We start from the raw sequence: 22,500 nt of genomic DNA, 5'->3' as shown, positions 1-22,500 counted from the left end.
CAGGCATTTTGAAATAATATTTTGTTCCAATTCCAATATTTCTTTGATCCTATTGTTTACACATGGCCTGCCATCTTCAAACAGTGCACAGGAAAATTCTCCCATTTTAAAAGAGTTATACCTGCCAGCCAACACTGGGCCAGGAATGAGACAGCAGGTTAGTGTCACTGGTTGTGTAGCTAGTTTCCTTTTATTGTTCTTTATGAACAAAATTTTCCTTTCTATCATGCACCAAAACTCTACCAGCAGAGTAGCTGCTGAGCTGCAGAGTAGCAACAGAACTCACAGAACTCCCTGCTAAATAAAAAAAGGTTAGTCAGTGCTGTCATGTCGCTCACTAGATGAGGAAGTAGAAAGTTCTGTTTGCAGCAGAGACACTAGTTAAAAAATTCATAAATTTATAGAGGCACTTAAAACATCCTACCACAGTTTATAATCTAACATGCTAGTCAAAGAAAACAAACAAAAAGCATTGAAAATGTAAACCTATTAGCAACTCTGTGCATAGGCATATCACTATTGGCATACACCATTACACATCTTGGGCACAATTTTAACTAAGTTGGTATAACGATTTTCCATTAAGAGAAAAACTTGTTTTTTTTWGGCAAGGATTTAATCTTTCATTTATGCTAGACACCTACTTTGGGAAGTTATATACCAGCAAATAGTAGCAAAGACTTGGAAGGTCGCAAAAATTAGTGCCAGTTAGTGTTTAGAAAAGTTAGCAGTGATTAGGGAATTATATAATAAAGTCTTGCTAGTCTATATCCAGCACATTATGTTTTTAATGACCATTCCAACAAGCACTTAAATGACTGTGATACACTGAGGAATGACCAATACCAGTGCATAAACGAAAGTTGGGCATCACTCACCTTTTACAATTTTTGGACGTGTCATAAAAAGCAAATTAAAGAAAAAGAAGATTGTTTTAAAAATCTTTGATAAAGTTTATTATTAGTAGCTAAGGAAACTAAAGTAGTTACAAAACAAAATTCCAAAGCATGGTCAAGGACTAGATACTGAGAACAAGTAGAAATACAGGTCCAGTTTCTCCTCGCAGAAGTTAGTAGTGGGATGCTTAACAACCAGGTTGCTTAAAATCTTTTGTAAGTACCCCAGAAAAGCAAGTAATGAGGCTATAAAGGATTCAAATTTGCCAAAAATCAGGTAATAATGGCAAATTTGCCATTATTACTGGCACCTATCGAAAAGCTGTGGCCGCACAGCTGCACATTTCAGACCTAGCACGTGACTGCCTTGTACCTGTCATTTCAGGGCCGGGACCTCATGTAGTTTAGTGAAACAAAAGCAAATAAATTTCAGAGCATAACATTAAGGCTAAATGACTGCATGCTTCAACAGCAGATTGAGAAGACTTTTTAAAGCAAAATGTGTACCTCTTCATTCTGTCTACTGAATTGTTTTACCCATCTCAAAAGAAACATAAAATAATTGTAAATAAAGCAATTTTGATATTTAATGAAAGCATATAGCTCTGTAGTGATATACCCTGATCAGCAAGCTAGCAGATAACTTGAGGAAAATGTGAGAGTGGCTAGGGAAACTGCAGAGGAGAAAGAGAATCACCCCTGAAGTAGGGAGAAAGAAGAAAGTTCTTCAGAAAAGCATATGGAATCATGGTTTCCAAAAGCAAGAATGAGTCAGGGACAGGCAAGAAAGTGTACAGTCTTGAAGATAAGCTTAGGAAGAACTGTACTAATAAGGATTCAAAATATTTGTTCAAAATTTTTATTTTGAAAAAGCTGTTTTTATCACTTGAACTTTCAGTTGTCCTGAAATAACAGAAAATAAAGTTACAACAGGAAATAAACTCAGTTGCACCTCCTGAAAAAAAGAAAAAAGGATACTTTACATTGCGATTCCCATTCTAAAGGTAGTCTGAATTACAGGATTCTGCTGTTGAAAAAGTGCAGAATTTGGGGCTTATTATTTGGAGGTTACACCTTCAGAAATGCGAGAGTAGAATCCACAACACAAAATATTTCCAGACCATAACATCCAGTAATGCACAGTGAAAGAGAAAAGTCGGCTATTTGTTCATTTTACTAGTCTCTAAATTGGCTGAGTTTGAGCATCACTCTTCACTGAAGACTGACTCTAATTTGGATGAATAAAATAAATGGGCTTGGAAATATCACCAAACTCCTTATAATATTTTTATATGATATACTGATATAAACCCACTTGGAATCATTACATTCAGTTCTGTCATCCTATCTCAAAAATATCTAGGGGAAGCAACATGGGTTCAAAGACAGAAAAGAATCATCAGTGGCCTGAAAAAACTTAGAAAGTTTGGGCACATGAAACATTTATTTTAGAAGACACAAAAGTAAAAGACACCACAAAGGCAGAAAGGTTCCTGATTACCATTTCTGTTCAGTGTCAGAATAGCAAGTGGACATTCAAGTAGCTTTAAAGAAAGCAAACTTAGACCTAAATCTTTTTTTCCTATGCAAATGTACCAGTTTATGAAACTCACAGCTACAAAACACCAGGGCCAAAGATATCACAGGATTTTTAAAGAGCTGGGTATTTAGAAATACGAGTATTAAAATTAAAAAGAAAACCAAAAGAGTAACAATTATCAAAAAAGAATCAGCATTTTGAAAGCGATATAGAACAACAGCCAGTACTTGTCTTTAAGTGCTTGTATGCAGGACAAAAGATAAACGGGCAAAGGTTATTTGGTGTTTGCCTAGTGTGGAGGATTGTCTGTGTGCTGTCCTCCCCCCACCATCAAGCATAGTATCCCAGACTAGGAAACAATGTATACACGGGTTTTGTTACCTTCTGGATGGTGGGCATGTCCTAACAGTTTCCTAATCATTTTCCATCTTGCAGCATGATGGACAGAAGCAACCCTTCATTTATATTTTAGTTTTACGGGGAGAGAGGTGGAAGATACTTTTTCTCAGAGTAGTTTTGCAATACCTATCATGACCAGGACCAGATTCATAGGTGGAACTGTTATCCAAACCAAAGAATTCCACGATTAAAAGATCACTAACTGATCTGGTATCATTACGTTAACAAATAATGTGATGCAGCCAAAAAACACTAATAGGACAAGGCTATAATTGCATGACAGTAAAAACTACCATTCTACCAAAGATCTATTCTGACAACTATTTGGGGACAAGGTGACAAACTGAAAGCATATCTCATACTATTTTTTAAACAGAGTCYCAAGGAATTTGAGCTAAAAAGGCTGGATATACATATTACATAGGGAACAGCTATCTGAAAAGCACAAATCCATCTCTGTTTTGCAATATTCTCCTGGAATATCTTAATGGGAAGGCTGAAGAAGAAGAAAGGCATTTTAGCCAATCTGTAAAAAGTTATACTTGTCCTACTGCAACAGAATTCTCTCTATAAGAGTGCAAATTGTATGTGTAGGGGAGTGAAGAAAAGAAGAAAAGGAGTCCTTCTGAATAGCCTGTCTGAGACTGTGGAATGAACATAGGGCCCCCACCCCCTTCTGCTCCCCATGAAAGGCACATTTCTTTCACTTTGTCTTCTCTAACAAATACAGAACATGTATACTATAAGAGAACATGTATACTAAAACAAAACAAAACAAACCTCAGCAAACTAAACACTTAACTGGTTACGCTTCTCCTCCTTGGGAGAATAGGAGAGAACAAACAACACATGACAGACATATGACTGTATGCATACAGCTGAACACACTACTGGAAGGCACTCACATATAACAGAATAAATGAAGGATAAGTTCCTATACAGAATGGCGAAGAAAATAAATCACAGGGAAAAAAAAAAGTCTTTTTTTAAACACCCCAAATAGGGTTTTTGAACCACAAGAATTTTTTGGAAGAGGTATCACTACAAGTTTAGTGTATATGAATAACAGACGTTATGAATATGAATAACTAACATTTTCTTGAAAGGGGTAAGCAATCAGTTAAGTAACATAAACATCATGTGTACTGCAAGTATATTTGCCTGTTCCATTGGGGAAAACTGTTGAGGAATAGTTTTAATTTTTAATTAAGAAGAAGAACTATAACCCATTTATTAAATATGTTTTGAATGGCTCCATCACAAATTAAGGTCAAAATAGAATTTCTAAATTCTCAAGCTATGACGTAGGATTAACTTTATTGATCTTCTGCATGATTTGTAGGAGGCCCCAGTCATTATTTTGACAGTTTTATCATATAGTAATAGACTTGTAATAGACTTTAGCTAATTACAGTTACTACATTCAATTTCAATCTTCCTAGGACTTTCTCTTAGATAATCACACCTAGATCATGTTTCTTTCTTCAGACACACACATGCACACACACATTCAATACACTTTGGATACCAGCACTAACACTATCATTTTAAGGCTTACCAATATAAGGTAAAGGGTTAACTACATAAGAAAGCTTTCATCTTTAAAAGCTTCTGTTGAAAAATGAATTTTACAATTAATTAACATCTACTTTAGGAAAACACAAAGCAGACTGGATAGCATTAATAGACCACAAAAGTTATTAAAAGTTGTGAAGTTGTAAACATCTCTTGTTTCAGTATATGCGTGTTGTTTCCCATCCTACCACCATGCATTGCTGCCAAGAGCCTGGATTTGCCTTCTTGATAATTTCCCCGTCGGTACTGGCAGGCTGCTGTTCGGTGCTCCCAAAACCATCTCTCTCTCCAGGCAAGTGCTCCAGCCCCCAACCATCTTGGCGGCCCTCCAGCTCACTCCAGTTTATCATCGTCTTTCCTGTAGTACAGGGGACAGTATTCTAGATGCAGTCTAATAAGGTCTGAGTAGAGGGGGATAATCATTTCCCTCAGTCTACTGGCTCTGCTCCTGTGAATTCAGCCCCAGGTGCTGCTGGCCTTCTCTGCTGCCAGGGCACACTGCTGGCTCATGTGCAGCTTGCTGCCTGCCAGGACCCCCAGGTCCTTTGCAGCAGAGCTGCTCCCCAGCCAGTCAGTCCCCAACCTGCACCACTGCAACAGGTTCTTCCTTCCCAGGTGCAGGACTTCATATTTACCCTTGTTAAATTTCATAAGCTTCCTGCTAGCCCATTCCTCCAGCCTGTCTAGGTTCCTCTGAATGGCAGCCCTGTCATTTTCGTCATCTGCAAACTTGAAGAGAGTATACTCTGTTGCCTCCTCCAGGTTGTTGATAAAGATGTTAAACAGGAATATCAATTTGTAATAGAAATGTGAAACAAAGAGGAAGAAGTGCAATAACATTTTTTATCTTACCTTTTCTGCCATCCACTTATATAATCCAAGAAAATACAATTTCATGCTTCTTCTATTTGACTATTTGTTGATTATTTACCTGGTACTCCATGTATATAAGGTTAGAATATCCTCCCAACTTCCTTTCCTTATCTTAGCTATTAAATAAATAATGCAACTTCAGAAGAGAAGCCATTAGCATCAGGCAGTSTATACTCAGCTTTTGGTGAAATAAAAACAAAAAAAAAATCCTATGAGATGTAGTTTATGTGTTCATGTTGAGCAGAGCAGCACTAGCATCAATTGCTTCTGCTAAAACGCATCTCCAGTCCACTTGCCAAGTGAAGGCAGAAGGATGGAAAGCAAGAATCACACAATCACAGAATGGGAGATTGGAAGGGACCTCTGGAGATCATCTAGTCCAACCCCCCTGCTCAAGCAGGGTCACCTAGAGCACGTTGCACAGGATCGCGTCCAGGAGGCTTTTGAATATCTCCAGAGAAGGAGACGCCACAACCTCTCTGGGCAACCTGTTCCAGTGCTCTGTCACCCTCACAGTGAAGAAGTTTTTTCTCATGTTCAGATGGAACTTCCTGTGTTTCAGTTTGTGCCCGTTGCCTCGCACCCTGTCGCTGGGCACCACTTTGACTTCAAATTTGTCTAGTATATTTATACAGCATACCTACCATAAGGAATCTATTTGCTCTGAGAAAACTACCTACACATAAAATCCTTGCATGTCAAGACTCGTTAACACAGATAAAATTCATTTCAAAACTGTATCACCTCTGTTAGATAATGCTTCATACTTAGCTTTTAGAAATGATTTCCTCCTCTGTAGAACCTCTTACACAAGAATCTAAAATTCATTAAATCACCAGGAATTAATATATATCTGAATAATTATTTCTCATTTTTCCGTAATACAAAGTGTTCACTAGTTAATATATATACCATAGGAACATGCTTCACCTTTCAGAAGTATATTACCATTGACTAATTATCAGGATGCATTAATGCAGAATCCATAGAACTCAGGATTTGGTTTCAGGCTGGTAGCCTTGAGTTATGTTAATATACAGCACATGTAAGTGAATTTGATATGTGCCTATCAAATCTAGACATGCAACAGGGCCAATTGCTAGCCTTCAGGTCTGTGAAAATGCTAAATACAGTATACTACTGATTGTAGTATAGCACATAGTTTGTAAAAACAATCTTGAATACAATATTGCCTTCACTTTATGTCTACTGAAAATACGCAAATTTAAAGTGGGTAACGCTGCCTTTTCAAGTAAAAATTATAGGTGCAGAGTAGGTATTGGCAAAATTCTGCTGTACTTCCTTGTGTGTTTTTCCGTGTTGATGAAATCTTGTTCTAGCCAATTAGTATCAGGAAATAAGAGCTTTGTGCTTAAGTCAAGGGTATTTTGCTGAGTGCCTTTTGACTGTGGTCCATTAAGCTTGCATTCTATTGACTGGCAGTTGATTTCACTGTTGCAAAAAGATAAAATTGCATGAATTATCCAGTTTCTCTGCATCCACAATCACATTACACATACAGTCTTTTAAGACAGACTATTCTTAATACTGAGCAATGCTAATATTTTGAAATAAGCATTTGAAGCCACTCTTAATTTTTCCATCCCCCCCCGCCTTTTGTATCTTTGGATTCATACTGGCATAAGGCAACATATTTTACAGAGACAGGAAAGGTACCAGACATTTAAGTTATGCTCCCATAAGTAGAGATCCCCTGTCTGAACAGCAACAACAACAAAAAAAAAACCTTACGATTTTTTTTTTTCTATCTACTGTCAGCATTTCATTTGTTCCCTTTTGGGGAATGGGGAATTATTTTTCCTTCACCATTAGACTGACTGTTAATAAGCTGTTTTTTAAATTTGCCATATAATAGCCTGGTGATGTGGGGATGCTGCTACACAACAGGTATCATATGCAGGTATTCATACAGTAGTGAGCCAATGTCTCTTCCAAATGAGAACTGGCAACTGAATTAAAACTTTCTCTGAAGAAACTGGGGAGTAGACCTACAGTCCCAATGTTGTATACTACAAGCACCTTAATTTCATCCTCTTAACTCTTGAATAAGAAAAGCACAGTGGAACAGAAGCAAGAGGCGGAGGACACAATGCAAAAGAATAGTTTTCATTAGGCTAGTTATTACTGTATATTTCCAATATGAATAGTGATATTATTTAGTGAAGCCAAAACCCTTCGACTTACTTTTCTTGTTATGTGTTGGACAGTCTTTGAGGTAATGCTCTTATTTCCACTTATTCTGGACAGTATGCACAACTGACGCAAAGTGAATGCTGTTAACATAATCGGGTTTCTAACCACTATACAGCACCTTCTTCTTGCTGATCTATAAATACTGGCTTATTCACTAGCCATGAATTGAGTTTTGATCCAAATACTATTCCCAGTTTACAAATGAAATAGTTGAACCATAAACAGGTTAATTAACTTGGCCACAGTCCTATAGAGAGCTTGTGTCAAAGCAAAGACAAGGATTCAATCTTACACTTGACAGGCATGAATTTATGAGAGCTAAACACTTCTGAATCCACATGTACCCATTCCCTGCTTCCTCTTTAAGCTAGAAGGGGAAAAATAGATGAACACAAAATGAAGGGCAATTTTTCTTTCTAACCTATATGAGGCTGCTGTCCACTTTTTCTGAGGAAATTCAGTAGCTTTTCTGTAACACTGAGCAAGGCTCAATCTTTCCATTTCTGTATAAACGTCTGACAAACGCAGCCACAGTGGTGTACTGATAAATCAGTGCTGGGGAGAACTGTTCTTGCTGCAGTATTGCTTAGAAAAGCTATCTGCCTTCAAATCCCGAAAGTTACTTTTTCTTGGACTACTCTAACTTCTCTTTCTAGAATGAATTAGAGAACGAGTGAGTCTTTCATGCCCTAAGTAAACACAGAACATTCTTCAGTGTAAAGCACTGTATATTAGTGAGCTATCTGACCAACAGTGTCTCAGATTTTAAATCATGACCATCGAGTACAGTAAGTTTCTGTTTATAGAAATGGACATCTTCAAACTCCCATAAGGTAGACACAGGCATCCTTTAGTGGGAGACACATTCATTTAATAGGAGATACACTAGCATCTGTGTAAATATTGCTACTTCAGGGTAATTTGTGAACAGCAGTGGGAATTGGCCCTGCTATTCTCTCTAAAAATGGCTTTAACTCAAATAACCCAATTTAAACTTCTCTTCAAATCTTTGCCATCCATAAATGAAGCACTGTGCTAAAAGCACAAGCATTAAATCTCTGGAACATATCTTACCACCAGTTTTATCCTGAATACCTACAGCATCTATGTCCAGTGTATTGGAGGAGCTAAAAACCAGTACCTGACCTAACTTTGCTGTTCTTCAGAATGACTCTTCTTTGGCAAAAAGGATAAAAGCACCTGACGGCTGAGGCATCTCAATTAAAGAGCTGATTATGCAGTAAAATGCAGGAGGAGCCATCTGAAAAAGACATTCAAGCACTTGACTTCCTCAGAGCTGTCTTAAGCAGCCAACAAAAAACACTGATGCATTTCCAGTTTACTGAGGGCTGCAACAGGGATTTTTTTCCAATAGTATACATGGCCCTGAACCCTCTGCTCAAGTTAGATGCTCCAACACTTTAGTTAAAACAAACATCTCATTTTTTTGTTCTCCTGGCTCCAAAAGATGGTAGAGCCTTCAGGTAGTAAACTACCCGAGTTTAATCACTTTGACTCGATGGAGACTGGAACCCAGTATTCTAAAATCACAAGGAAATAAGCAGGTTGATAAAATATAGGAAGAGGGTGCCTTTAATGTACCAGCTGAAATCTGTTCCATGCAAAAAGGTATTTAGTACCCTCAGCCAGGAGGGGAAAACATGATATCCAGTCCTACTTAGTCACATTGGTTCATAGTTTTAATGTGATCAGCACTGTGTTATTCACCACTGTAGAGACTCTGTGAGAGAGAAGTTCTGATTATGCTCAGAAGCAGAACTCTGGATGCCTTCTGGGTTAGACTGCAGCTGTATCGTCTACTCTAGCATCTGGAATCTAATGTCTTAAAGGGATGCTTAAGTCTCTAAGTACAGAAACGATCTATTTTAAAGACAACATCAAGTTTATTTTTTCTTTTCTGTTTTTAGAATATACTTGTTTATGGAAATAACTACAACCTATGATGTTATGTGTATAGGGTTTCATTAAGCTTGTATAAGGCACCCTCTTCCCCTGGTGCCAAAGTTTTGTTTGGAGTTAATCTTCCATACATTGACAGTATAATCTGAGAGATTTAGTAAGCTAATAGAAAGAATTATTACAGCGCTTAGTTGAATAATAGGTTTTGAACTTGGTTAAGTCAAAGTATACATAGTAAGAGCACATTCTTCAAATTCTTCAGCATCCCAATAGAACTTGAAGCTTGTTATAGATGGAAAACTGGCACACAAGGCTCCCCTGCTCAAACCCAAATAGTTAAAACACTAAAATGATGTGCCTTGTTCACATCCAGAAGCCCTTCTTTGACAACATGCTTCATCACCACAGCAGAATGGTGATTATTATAGCATATTTATGTTCTGTGTACTTAAAAAAACAGTGGCACAGAGATCTACTCTGAGCACTATTACTTTATGTCAGAAAACCATAGCGAACACAGTACTTTTGATTGCAAAAGCCTTATAGTACATAAATAAGGAATTTGGTGTGTTAACAGAGTAATCTCTCCCCTAAATCCAATGTCATTGACAAAGGAAAAAGAGTATCAAATCAAAAGTATATTTTCTGGAATGGAAGAAAACTAGGACACTAAGTGTACAATTTTCCATTGTACTTAAATCACCTGTGCAGATTTTAAGTCCCAGTTCTATATATTTTTTAAAGGGAGTACTAAAGGTATTACAGTGTTAGCTACAAAATAGTTCTATATTGGCAAATAGGTCAACTGGTGGAAAACTTTCCCACCATTAGGACTGATGTCTTTATATAGAAAGATTTATCTTTTGCTTTCAACAGATTTTGTTGCCTAACTTGCAAAGAGGAATGCAAACATTCCTGCTCAGTGATAATTCTGCTTCCATATTCCCTTGCCCACAGATTTATTTTCCTAGTTTCTGATTCTTCAGAAACATACAAAAAGTCCTCTCCAGAAACTTTTACTTATCAATAAAAAACTGATATACACTGTAAACAGCATTCACCTGATATAACATGCTGTGTTTAAAAAAACACAGGCAAAACTTACTTTTGTTATTCTCTAAATAGGCTATTGTAAAAAAAAAAAAAAAATTAATACCATTCGGGTCACTTGAGACCTTATAATCCTTTGCCTTGGAAATTCTATGGTTTAAAGTCTATACACAGGAGAGTTAATGGTAATACCAAACAAGTAACTTACACTGCAGCAATTCTCTGTATTTTAGGAAGGATGTATTTTAGTAGAAGCAATAAGCTGTGTGCTTCTGTTCTCCCAGTCGCTACCAACCATACGTTTTTGCAGAATCAAAATAATTTAGAAGCATGAATTGATTAGTGAAAGTAACAGTACTGCTACAGTACTCTCCTATCCCAAAGGGAAAGCATTTTTTCCAGATTTAAAGGGGATAAATTAAAAATACAAACCAAGACTGACTGAGACTTGCAGCTCATTAAAGCTGGGGTGATTTCCACTATATAGAATTCTATTGATCTCCATAGTCCACAGTAGACAAAAAAGTGTGGTCAGGGAGGGGATGATGGATGCCTCTGCCAATAGCACTGAACAAACCTGTTAGCTAATTGCTACCAAAGACAATTATCCCCGCATTGTTTCATAATGGAAATACATTACAAAACTCTAATATACACACAGGGAAATTTGATGATTTGACTGCGGAGCCATGTGCATTGAATTTCATTGCCAAAGGCCAGCCAGGTCGCTGCTGTGAGGGAGCAGAAAGTGTCAGAATAGAAGCCAGAGTATCTCACAGCTCCTTCCTTAAAATCAGTTTAGCAGCTCCACAGTATCCTAACAGCCCTGCAATTCCCCTGCCACACCCACACAATATAACAGACAATAAAAAGCACACCTTTTAACAAAAATAAAAAATAAAAAGTATTTTGAAGGGGAGTATATCGCTACTTAATATAAATAAAAACCAATGCTAAAACTGATTCTTCACAGTTTTGATGTCCATGAAAGATTTTTAATCATTCCACATTTGGATTACAAGTCAGTCTACTGACAATCATATAACAAACAGTGAATTGTTTTATATGGCATAATCCCCCTCCAAATCCAAAAGTGTAATGAATTTACTTTTGAAAAAAAATCTTAAAATAGATTACAATAAAACTATCATTATAGCTAAACAGCTATAAAACTAAAAATGCTTCAAAATAAGGATTTATTTGATTCTATGTAGTTAGAGTGTAATTCAAGACCATAGTACTCTATAAACAATTTGCCTCCTATTCCCAGAAACAACATTCTTGGAATGCCTCTTTCTAAACATGTTTCTAAATATGCTCTTTCCTGGGGTACTTATACAAAACATCTTCAGACATCGTCTATCAGTGCTGCTTTAAGAATTCTCATGTACAGCACACTTCAGAATTATATTCTGTTTGACTGTGCAGTATAAGATGATGCAAAATAAAAAGAAAAATGTACTGAAGATATGCCAGCATTATAAAGATAAATTAATAGTCAGAAAATTTATGATCAATCTATTAACTTCATAATTCACCAGCCAATGAATTCTGTTTTACTATGTTTGATACTGCTTTACATAGGCTAGTCTACCTGCCTCAGATTGTGCTGACTACTATTTTGACAAGACCTGGATAGCAGTAGGTCCAAAGCAATCAGAAGGTTGACTTTGACAAATGGTGGTGCTGCGGCGAAGTTGAAAATAACACACATCCACTTTAATCTCTTTCTTGATTAAATCGAAACCATACCATTCTGACATCATGTGATTTGCTCATGAAGCATCACTGCAGGTTACTTTAGAGGCTACATCTATTGAAATGATATTGAATTTTTAGGGGAAGTACTTAATTCATTCAAATGAAACCTTCACAAGGTAACTGGGCCACCAGTCACTGATAACTGTGCAGATTCAAAGAAAACCAAAGGAAAAATCCCTGACAAAAAACACCATATGCTACTGGATGATATTTTAGTAGGTATTATCTTCTGCTTTCAAAAAGAGAAGATTATATGCATAAAGCATATTCTGAAGCTTTTTACCTATTCTGCCATAGTCAAGCTTCAAAGGTAAACATTACACTAGGTAATAAAAATGCAGAAGATGAAATTGTCTTTTTTACATGAGACTAGGCAAATATTTATGGGGCAGTTGACAAACTCCTGCCTAGTAAAAGAGCCAGCACTGAGAGCAATTACCCTGATATTCATGACTCACTTTGAATATCACATTGAATATTACTCATAAATCTTTTACGAGCACATCCCCAGAGCTCACTTAACAGCCGGTTTTAATCATGCAGTTGACACAGAGAAAATAACAAAATGTATTTTTTCAGTGGCAAATTAATTTAGGCTTGAACCTCCTCCTGTAGCTCTATTCTTTTCTTTTCTTTCATTTTTTTCCTTGTACTCAGACCAGTTTAACTCACTTTTGCATTTAGTAGCAATATTTCTCTAATGCTGCAGAATTAAAAAATGGCTTAGGTTTATTTTTAAAGCTTATTTTTGGTAATTATTGACTTTTAAAATATGTAGCTTTAAATATTTAAGTGTACTGTGAGCCCCATATACTTTATTTTTCTGAAAGGACAGATATTCTGAAAATCTAAAAAGGGGAAAAAAAAGCATTCATCTAGCTAGCATTAAATTGTGGGTGGTCTTTTTACATAAAGTTTAACTGTCGTTAGCCGTTCAAGATACCAGCCTTAAAATGTGGCCCTCATTAGCTCACTTGCAATGCTGCATTAATTATTTTTATGTTATTGTCAGGAGAAAAGTTTAGACAAAAAATTCTAAAATTAAAAAAACACAAAAGGAAAACAACAACAAAGTTACTTACGGATGGCTTGTTCTTGTTCTTGTAGAAATCTTTCTAACACAATGCGAGCCATCAATGATGGGGCAAAGTTCACCTTACCGTAACAGAAATAAAAAAAGAATTTCAAGAGACAAATATATTTAGGCACACATTTTGTCAGCACCAAAATTTTGTAGATTTAAAATAAAGCGCATTAAATGTAACGTTAGTAGCTTTTCTCAAGTGTTAAGCTCAACTATTTGTATCAAATGTGTGGTGACTATCCGCAGTACCCAGCAGAAAACCAAAATTCATGTGAGAACCTAACATTTTCCTGTATTTGTGCAGATAAATGYAGTACCCTTTTCCCCTCTCATTGAGAAAAAGTAATTAAATATGTTGATCTGAGCTTCTTTTCACATACTACAAAAAAAAGGTATCTATCTATGTTTACATTGTTTTTATGTTTGCAGTGTAATACATGTAACTAAAATAAAATAAGGAAGGAATGGACAAATATCTAAATTTATTAGAAGTTAATAACATGACTAGTAATGTTCTAAGTAAATAACAGGGATATAAAAATGTAAAATATTAATCACAGTATATATTGTATGTAATATAAATTAATATATATATCTTGTATTTGAACTGCTCTTTGTAAAAGGTGGCAGTAAACCCCTTTCTGTAAGGTTACCTGTCAAGGAAAAGAAGTGGCGATCCTTTGCTGTAAGTACTTATAAATATGGCACCCATCATATATCCTTAATATCATCAGCAGACCTTCCTTAGTTTTGCTGACTAGAAGTAACAGATCCAACAGATGCATTTTTGTTTTGGACTTGATCAAAATTTCTTTAGAGATTATGTTTTCCTTTTTACATAAGTTATTCCTCTATTTTAGTATTTTTTATATTTATGGAAAATATATGGTGTAGTTTATCTGAAATTACAATAGCTTTTTAGATATCATTATAACATCACTTCGGTGAATCAGAATTTTAACTACGAGACAGTAAACCTTGCTTATACATTATCACAATGAATTTTTCTTGACAGGTTTTCAAGTTCGATATTCATACAAAAATTTTATCTTGATTTAGTAACTAAACAAAAAAAAGCTTGCTTCAGTTGTATATACATTTTTTTTCCAAATAAGTATGTACTTGGATGCCCTTAAATTCCCCAAGTAGAGAGAAATGCTTTCCACAGAGCTGCTTATTTCCAGTAACCCACATCAGAGCTGACACATGAAAAATGGTGAAATTACTGAAGGTAGTCCAGGCTGAATAAGGACTACCTTATTAGTTCAGGTACTTGCATCTCCCTAATTTTCATATTAATCATATGTCCATCTTTCTTTGAAATGGGGCCATCATGCTTCATGTCAGAATTTAGCATGTAAGTAAAATTCATAGGGCTTCAAATCTCACTTGAAAATATTTGTATGAAGAGAACAATGCCTAATTTTATTATTCTTATCTAACAAAAATGAGATTTTAGTCCTTTTGCACTATGTATACAATGTGACAAAGCTGGCAAATGAAATTTCCAATAAAATTTAAAAGTAGTCTCACATATCCTCAAAAAAACCCCAAACAAACTCAAAAAATAATATGGAGCTGTTCCTATTTAACAAAGCTGCTACACACTGTAATGCACGCATGTTATATATTTCTCACCAATTTTTACAGTTTCCACTGATTAAATATATACTGACTCATAAAGTATTACCATTACATCAATTGTCAGCAGATGCAAGAGTATGTCATTTAAATATTAAGTATCATATAAAAATGGCAGCTTGATTGTTTGGAAGCAGTAATCTGGTGCTGGTTACTGCCACATTTCCCTAATGCATTAGGCAGCAGTCACAAAATGCATTGCCTTTCTTACATACCTACGACTATGAAGTCAGAAGCAGATAAGTTCTTTAAATATCTTCCCTTTCCCTCTGATTTAATTTTTATTTATTTCTGAACTGCAGAAATCTTTGATCTAAATTGCAAAGAAGCATTAGTATAATATAAACAAAGATATGTTGACTGGAGTCAGATTATACGCATCATCTCTAAATCATTGGGAACATCATGGGTAGAAAAAATATACAAACAAGAATCAGTAACAGATATATTACTCTGTGCTTGAAATATTTTTATGACCGTTCCCATACAATATGGGCATTATATATCATGAATCGTGCTGTTCGCCTAAATTCTTAATAAGTACTTTTTTATGTAAAATCCTGAGAACAGAATATATTTAGAGACTTATTTTTTTTCAGAAACTGTAAAAAGCTGCGCATTGCCACTAATATGAAATAAATCCTTTATTCTATGTTAACTGTATGATTAGGATATGTAGACACTTCATAGACCATTAAAACCTTCTAACAACTGATAGGTAATCGCTCATTTGCTGGCTGCAGGACTGTACATGAGAGAGAAACAATTCTTTCTTACTAATGTAACATGTAGAACTTGCTGCTATTGCAACACTTAATGTTCATAGTGCCATATCATTTTTAATGCAAACACCCATTTTCTGCCTTCCTCCCATGCTTTCTATTAAAATGCAACACAAAACAGCATACATTTCACTCTATCCCTTTGAGGGTTGCATAAGCAGTTCCAACTTGTATCAGATATTGTATTGCTATTATTATTGTAAATAAATATTTCAGACTTTAAGGGGTAGATATTTCTTTTTTTTTTTCCTAGGATGCTCATGGTCACCATTAGAAACTTTTTAGATCTTCTTTTAAGGTAATGCCTTAGAGGGCACTTTTTAATGCAAATAACTCCTTGCATCCCAAAGCAGATTCATATTCTAGTTAATAAACATCATCGATAAATTAGTCAGACTGTAATGGCAAATGTACTGATCTTCTCATACACCAACTTTTCTATGAAATGGCTATACTGAGGAATTTATTCTGCTTAATTGCTTTATATTAAGCAGTTTTCATTAGCCATTCTCTAATCTCTACCAAATGAATTAAAAGGAGTTAGGAAAATGAACTGTTTTAACTCTTCCTATTACAAAAAAATTCTTAGATGGGTTTTATTATTTAAAAACAAGGAGACAACAGCAGCAAAAAGTAAACCTGATGTAACTCCATTTAAAAATATTAAAAAAATGTGTCAGAGTACTTATCTTACTTAGTTTCTCCAAAATTTCCTGCAAAATACAAATTCAGAGTCTCTCTTACACATTTGCCTTGAAGTTAAGAGACTAATTACATTAACTGATTTATTAATAAATGGGGCTCTTTGTCTAATTATTGTAAGTACTAACAGACTGGGGAACAATTTTAAATGTCTAATGTGCCTTGAAACCATTTTTTTTAGGTTAATTACATTTCTCAGTAAAGTCACTATAGATATGCCCCTTAGGTTTTACACTGGAAGATTAAAGAAAAAAGTAAAGATGATTACCTCATTGGCCAGCTCCAGTAACACAGGGGCAGCTGCATTTTTCATCACCCCATTCAGGTACCTAGACAAGACAAAGCTAAGTTATTCTGCACTGGCAAGAAAAGGCCAGCCTCTACATGCAAGTATCTCCTGTGAATCTCTCACTTGGGGGAAAATACTCTAGTACAGTATTTAACAGGAAATCTTTCAAGAAATAAGTATTTTAAACAATTACTAATTATCCAGGGTTGCTTCCCACTCATCTGCAAGACATATCAATCTCAATTAAGTCATTGATAAAACCACAGTAAATAAATTAAGAAAACTATTTCAAAATTTTTTGGCTTAATGCCACACAAAGAATTATAACTTCAGTATTTAAAGATATATAACAGACAAGAAATCTCTATTATTCACAGTAAAGATTTTTGGTTGCACATGGTCTTCAACTACACAGGCATAAATCACCACATATTCCATTCACTACTATGCACAAAAACAAAATAGCAAATTTAATCACAGATGTCATCAAGTAGGTAGTAGTTTAAACAATAAAGGCTTACTTCACTGAAATCAGAGTCTAACAATGAAATTATTATTCTAAAGAGAAAGTTCAAAGAACTATTTGGAATCCTATGAAGGGGAAAGTCATTATCCTATCAATGCCAAAGGCTTAAAGTTTCCAGTTAAGAATATTATACCAATACAGATACATGGTGATGTTTCTGACAATCACCTCACACAATATTGCCTTCCTCATCTCTGTTACTTTCACTTTCTGATGTTTAAGTTTCAATAATGCCTAAAACATGCTTTCAGGAGTTGATGGGAAGAAGCTATATTATTGGAAGTCACTTTGTGCTTTGTAGCCATCTGGAAAAGAACAACAGTTACCAACATTTGAGCCTCTTAGTTTATCCTATCCACAGTGATACAGCAAGCTGTTAGCAAGCATGACATCTTTAGAAGACCATAATCTTTTTAGCTCTATCGTTATCTATCCACCAAAGTGACTCTTCTGGTCATTTTTTAGGGATATTATAAAATTTTATCATTTTACCTTTCTGTGAAATGGGTGTAACACCATTTACATATAACTCTTCCCAGAGGAGGCTTTTTGTTTTCAAATTATTMTGAGACTCAATGATTAAATATTATTACTGTAAAATATATTAAATTATATGTAAAACAACACAAAACAAGACTCCTTGTGTATAATTAAACACTTGAAAACCTACATTGGTGGGAAAAAATGAGAGTTCATAAACAAAATAACCAGGGAGATTTACTTGACACTAACGTTCTAAAACATGCATCTAGCTGATAAAACACCAAAGCTACAGCTGACAGTGGAGTAATTTACTGTCAGATATTTCTAATGCTACTGGCAGTCCCTTATGGACTGACTGGCTTCACATGCTGATGGCAATACCATTCCGAAAAGCTTGCTGAGCTTTCTGATAAGTTGCCTCTGTGTTTGTCCAAATCTAAGACAAGTCTCAGCAGAGGAGACTCACTCAACTGCACTTCTACTGGCTCCCGGCAGGGACCACTGGAAACGATACCTTCCAAAATAGGGAGAGTTTTGGACATAGGAAAGCAACAGAAGCACTATAATCTGCTTGTATGTAGGTGGGAATAGGAAGAGGCATTCCACACATATTGAGGGTTTACAGCTGTAAGATGAATGCTAGAAAAGAGTAGTGGAGAAGATGTGTTTGTCTTGTTTATGCTTGTAGCATGTCAAACTGGCTTCTGACTCACGTAGTCTGCCCCTGTAACTTACATAACATACTACACAGTAAATCTGCTAAAACAGGATGCAGATGAGTTTTCTAACTATTAACCAGAACATCTCTGATTTTAAAACGTGCATTTTATTCAGCCATGTTAGTACATGTGCAACATGAAAAACCTAGAAATAGCATAAAGAATGATTTTTCCTGTCACAACCATATAGCTTTATACATAATGCATTAGTCAAGTACTTCCATCATACTTCAGACAGTACAGAAGGGGACAGGAGACCAAATCTTCCTACCTGATGCGAGCCAAACTTAATCATACCTACAAACCTACTGACACCCACACAACTATTGCTTTGCATAAAGCAAAATCTGGTTCCATGTTTTGGGTTTAAGTTGTTGGAACTAGTAATACATTGATCATAAAAGTGTTTTGGGGGATTTACACGAATTCTAAGAAAAGAGTTATTTATTTAGCAGTTACAGCTAGCATAGGTTACTTTACTAAAACTATGTAAGTGAAAAGCAATTAAAAATAGCATTGCATATATATGACCATTAACACAACAAATTTTTAAACCAATACTCTTCCTAAACAAGAATCAACAATGGAAAAGTGAAACAAGATCCAGTATATTTTTTTTATACAGCAATACATCTATCAAGAAAAGAAAAGTAAGCCTCAAAACACCACAATTCACACTATATTTTCTACGCTGGTGTCTAATATAATCAGATTGTCCTTAGGTTTTAAATATATGACTCTGTGGAATCACTGAGAGTAGTTAATTGTTTACAAATTAAGGCTTTTTGCTTATTTTTCCGATTCATAAAGATTAATATTAAGCATAAGTATCAGACATCTATAATCACAAGTATGATCCCACTTGCCATGCAAGCTCTTCAGATATGTCAGTCTACAAAGTAATATTTTAATTGCATACCTCTACCTGTTATCAGTATGGCCCCAATTATGTCATTGCAATATTTTAAGAAAAACCTATAGAACTAACAGACAAACTATAAGGTGTAGCAATTACAATTTATTAGCTCAAGATGCACACAATTGTAAAATACTGTATAATGACATTCAAGGTTTTCATTCCTCCTTAAAAGCTATTTCTGACACTTCTGTTGATAAAAGAGTAGAGATCTAATAATTAATGCTTTAAATGGCAATACACGAATTTAACATGCAACTTTTTGTAATGTAACACAAATGTTAATCTAAAAACAAGCAACTGCAACAAAGCAAGCTCCCTCACTTTAAGGAATTTATCATCAATATTAGTCTTGACATAGAAATCCTGAGATTACAAACTATAGGCAATATATAATGAATTCTATGACATGCATTGTAAGGAATAATATTTTGTTATCTTGACTTAAAATCAAGGAAGAAAAACCCTTCTTGATCAGACTGAACAAAGCTGCAACATTTTTGCCTTTTCACTGAAAAACATCTTTAGTGGAGCCTTTCTGTAAACCTCATCCCAAATTGCTGATCTATATTTATAGAAAATTAGCCTAATAAGCTAATTTACTTATAATTATCATAACAATTAGTAGTTATGATGATACACTTTCCTGGGGTGGGGAGGTCATACCTTTGGTAGTAAGTTTCAACAGCCTCAGCAGTGTGATGCTTGGCATGTGTTCTTTTCACTTGTTTCTGGAAAAAAAAGAAAAACAAATCAAGAGTCTTATAAATGTATCACAGATCAAAACACAGAAATCATGACTGCCCAAACACATGTTTCTTAGCCATACTTTGATACATAAACCGAACTATATTTTTAGAATTCTATACAGAAATGACGTTTACTCTACCTATTGAACTGAATGTCTTCAGACTGTACTGCAATGTTCCATATATGTAAAAGCCAGTAAGGTCACAAGAATTGAATCTAAATAAGTTTACTGAAGGCTGTAGAGGGCAATGAAAAACTTGTTCTCTTGTTCAACCTTTGTATTAATTTTCCCCCAATTCAATTCCATCTAAGTCTGGTGCACTCTGGTTTTACAATTCAATTGGCATTTTTAACCAGGAAGAACATTGCTTAAAAACAACTTATTTGAAAAACTACAAAAAGTAATTCCATAGAGACTTGCCACTTGACTGACACCTGTCATCTCATGATAAATGACTCCATTTTCTGCCTCTCTTGCCTTCTGCCACTCCGGCTATGGTCATTTATCATCATCTCTGTCAGCAATGGAAAGCAGCACTGACAGTGCAAGTCAGCAAACATTTAGCACATGGAACCACGCAACACAGGGAAATTATTATTGTCAGAATAATAATGGTTTAGCATAATTTATTACAGGTCCACCAAATAAGCAAAGGCTAGATGTTATTAGACAGATGGATGGGTAGGCTTGGCAGCCATCCACTGAGACTCAGGCGGTGCTTGATGTGGAAAAGGGAACATCCTCCAAACCAATCAGAAAGCTGGCAGTTCAATTACAAAGAAATAAAGGGACATTCATCATTCAATTAGGCACCTGTCAACCCTCACAAAGGAGAAAACTTCTAACCTGGTACTCCTGGGAGAAGATGCTCAGCAGAGTGGACTGCGATTGACTGGAACAAATAAAAGAAGGACAAAGTTAATTACTGGAGCGCACTGCAAAGAAACAAAAGAGAAGGGAGCTTCAAAGGTAGGCCTGCTGCCCTGTAATCTAACAGAACATGAAAACAAGTGTGGAAAAGTTGTTCCAGATGAACACCTCAGACAAAGGCTTCCTGCTGCTAAGTCAAGGAGAAAGCGCATGAGGGAGGGGAGGAAAATATAGCAATAGTTTCGAAGCAAACTAGCACACTGTTTGGGTGATTCTTTTTCAGCTTCAGAACCCACAAAGTCTTATCAGTAGCAGGTACTGGAGTTAAAAGGGAAAAGGCAAAAAGGGAAACAAAGCAGAATTTCCATTAATAATTGATGGAACTAAATTCCATTAGCAGTTGGGAACATGCCGCTTGTTCATTGGCAACATATTGAAATTCATTTTGTTAGCAGCAAGGGAACCTCTTCAGTAGCTGTCTCATATTCAGAGTAAAAACTTCGCTCTCTGTCAGAAGTAGCATATGGGACCACTGGAACATTCCCACTGAAACTGATGTGCTTTGAAAATAGAAACTTTCACAGCAGGAAGCTGAGATTCCCCAGAGTCGGTCATTTCCAAAAGCTGCCATAAGCTTCATTCATCTAAGGCTCGACTCAATGTCAAACACCTGGCAATGAAGCAACCTGGAAAACATTTTTCCCAAATGGGAATTTTTTCTCTCTGAATTGTTAACATTTAGAAATGGGACAAGATTTTTTTTCCTTCYAAAAGGCAATCAATACCACGCTGCTACTGTTTTCAATTGTCCTCTGTGGATATATCTACCACATCACATCCTGAAAACAATTAATTACTTCTGATATATTTTCCTACTAGATGCAACTCGAACAAATTATAGTCTCAATAAATCGAGTTTTATGGTACAGCAAAGCACTATGAATAATTAACATTTTTCCTTTCATGGACGTACCTACTTAGGCATAACATAGGTAGTTTAAATATTCATCAATGTCAGAAGTCTTGCTCTTCGGCTAGTTTTCTTGAATGTGAATTTAACATCTGCATCGCATCATATTTACATATCACATCATATTATTGATGACCCTATAATAAAAGTATACGTTCTCTACATACTTACACAGCCCTTCTCCTTGTAATTTTCACACATCAGAAACACTATTTTAAGAAAAGGAAGTCTTACTCCCATTTTGAAAAGGGAAAACTGAGGCACAGAACAATTAAATAGTGTGTTCAAGGTTAAACAGAAGGTATGTCCATGCAACACAATACAGAAACCTCTAAACTAACTAGTTGAAGCATTAAGAACAAAGTAACTAGATTAATGCAGCACTATATAAAGTGCTGATTAGTTCTGAGTATTTTGCTTCCATATCTGTGCTTCCGGTATCTCTGCCACAACACTGTATTCTGGGTTTGCTAAGCAGTGACAGCAGTACACTGAGCCTTGCTCTCCAGTATTTGAAAGACAAGAGTACCCACCCTGAG

The 22,500-nt window shown here is 35.6% G+C and overlaps 1 protein-coding gene across 2 annotated transcripts in view; it reads right to left on the bottom strand.

The window, feature by feature from the left end:
• Positions 1-20,099, bottom strand: part of CUNH15orf41 (chromosome unknown C15orf41 homolog) — a 103,621-nt gene extending 83,522 nt beyond the window's left edge. For both annotated transcript variants that reach the window (XM_026066023.1, XM_026066024.1), the window contains exons 1-3: positions 20,037-20,099; positions 16,706-16,766; positions 13,311-13,383 (exon numbers count right to left, since the gene is read on the bottom strand). In XM_026066023.1, the coding sequence (XP_025921808.1) occupies positions 13,311-13,383; positions 16,706-16,750 (118 nt within the window). In that variant the 5' untranslated portion in view covers positions 16,751-16,766; positions 20,037-20,099. The remainder of the gene's footprint in view (positions 1-13,310; positions 13,384-16,705; positions 16,767-20,036) is intronic.
• Positions 20,100-22,500: the final 2,401 nt, after the last annotated feature.

The sequence above is a fragment of the Apteryx rowi genome, unplaced genomic scaffold (assembly GCF_003343035.1).
Source record: "Apteryx rowi isolate R43461 unplaced genomic scaffold, aptRow1 scaffold_236, whole genome shotgun sequence".
In the NCBI taxonomy this organism is placed as follows: Eukaryota; Metazoa; Chordata; class Aves; order Apterygiformes; family Apterygidae; genus Apteryx; species Apteryx rowi.
This window is presented reverse-complemented; position numbering and strand designations above follow the sequence as displayed.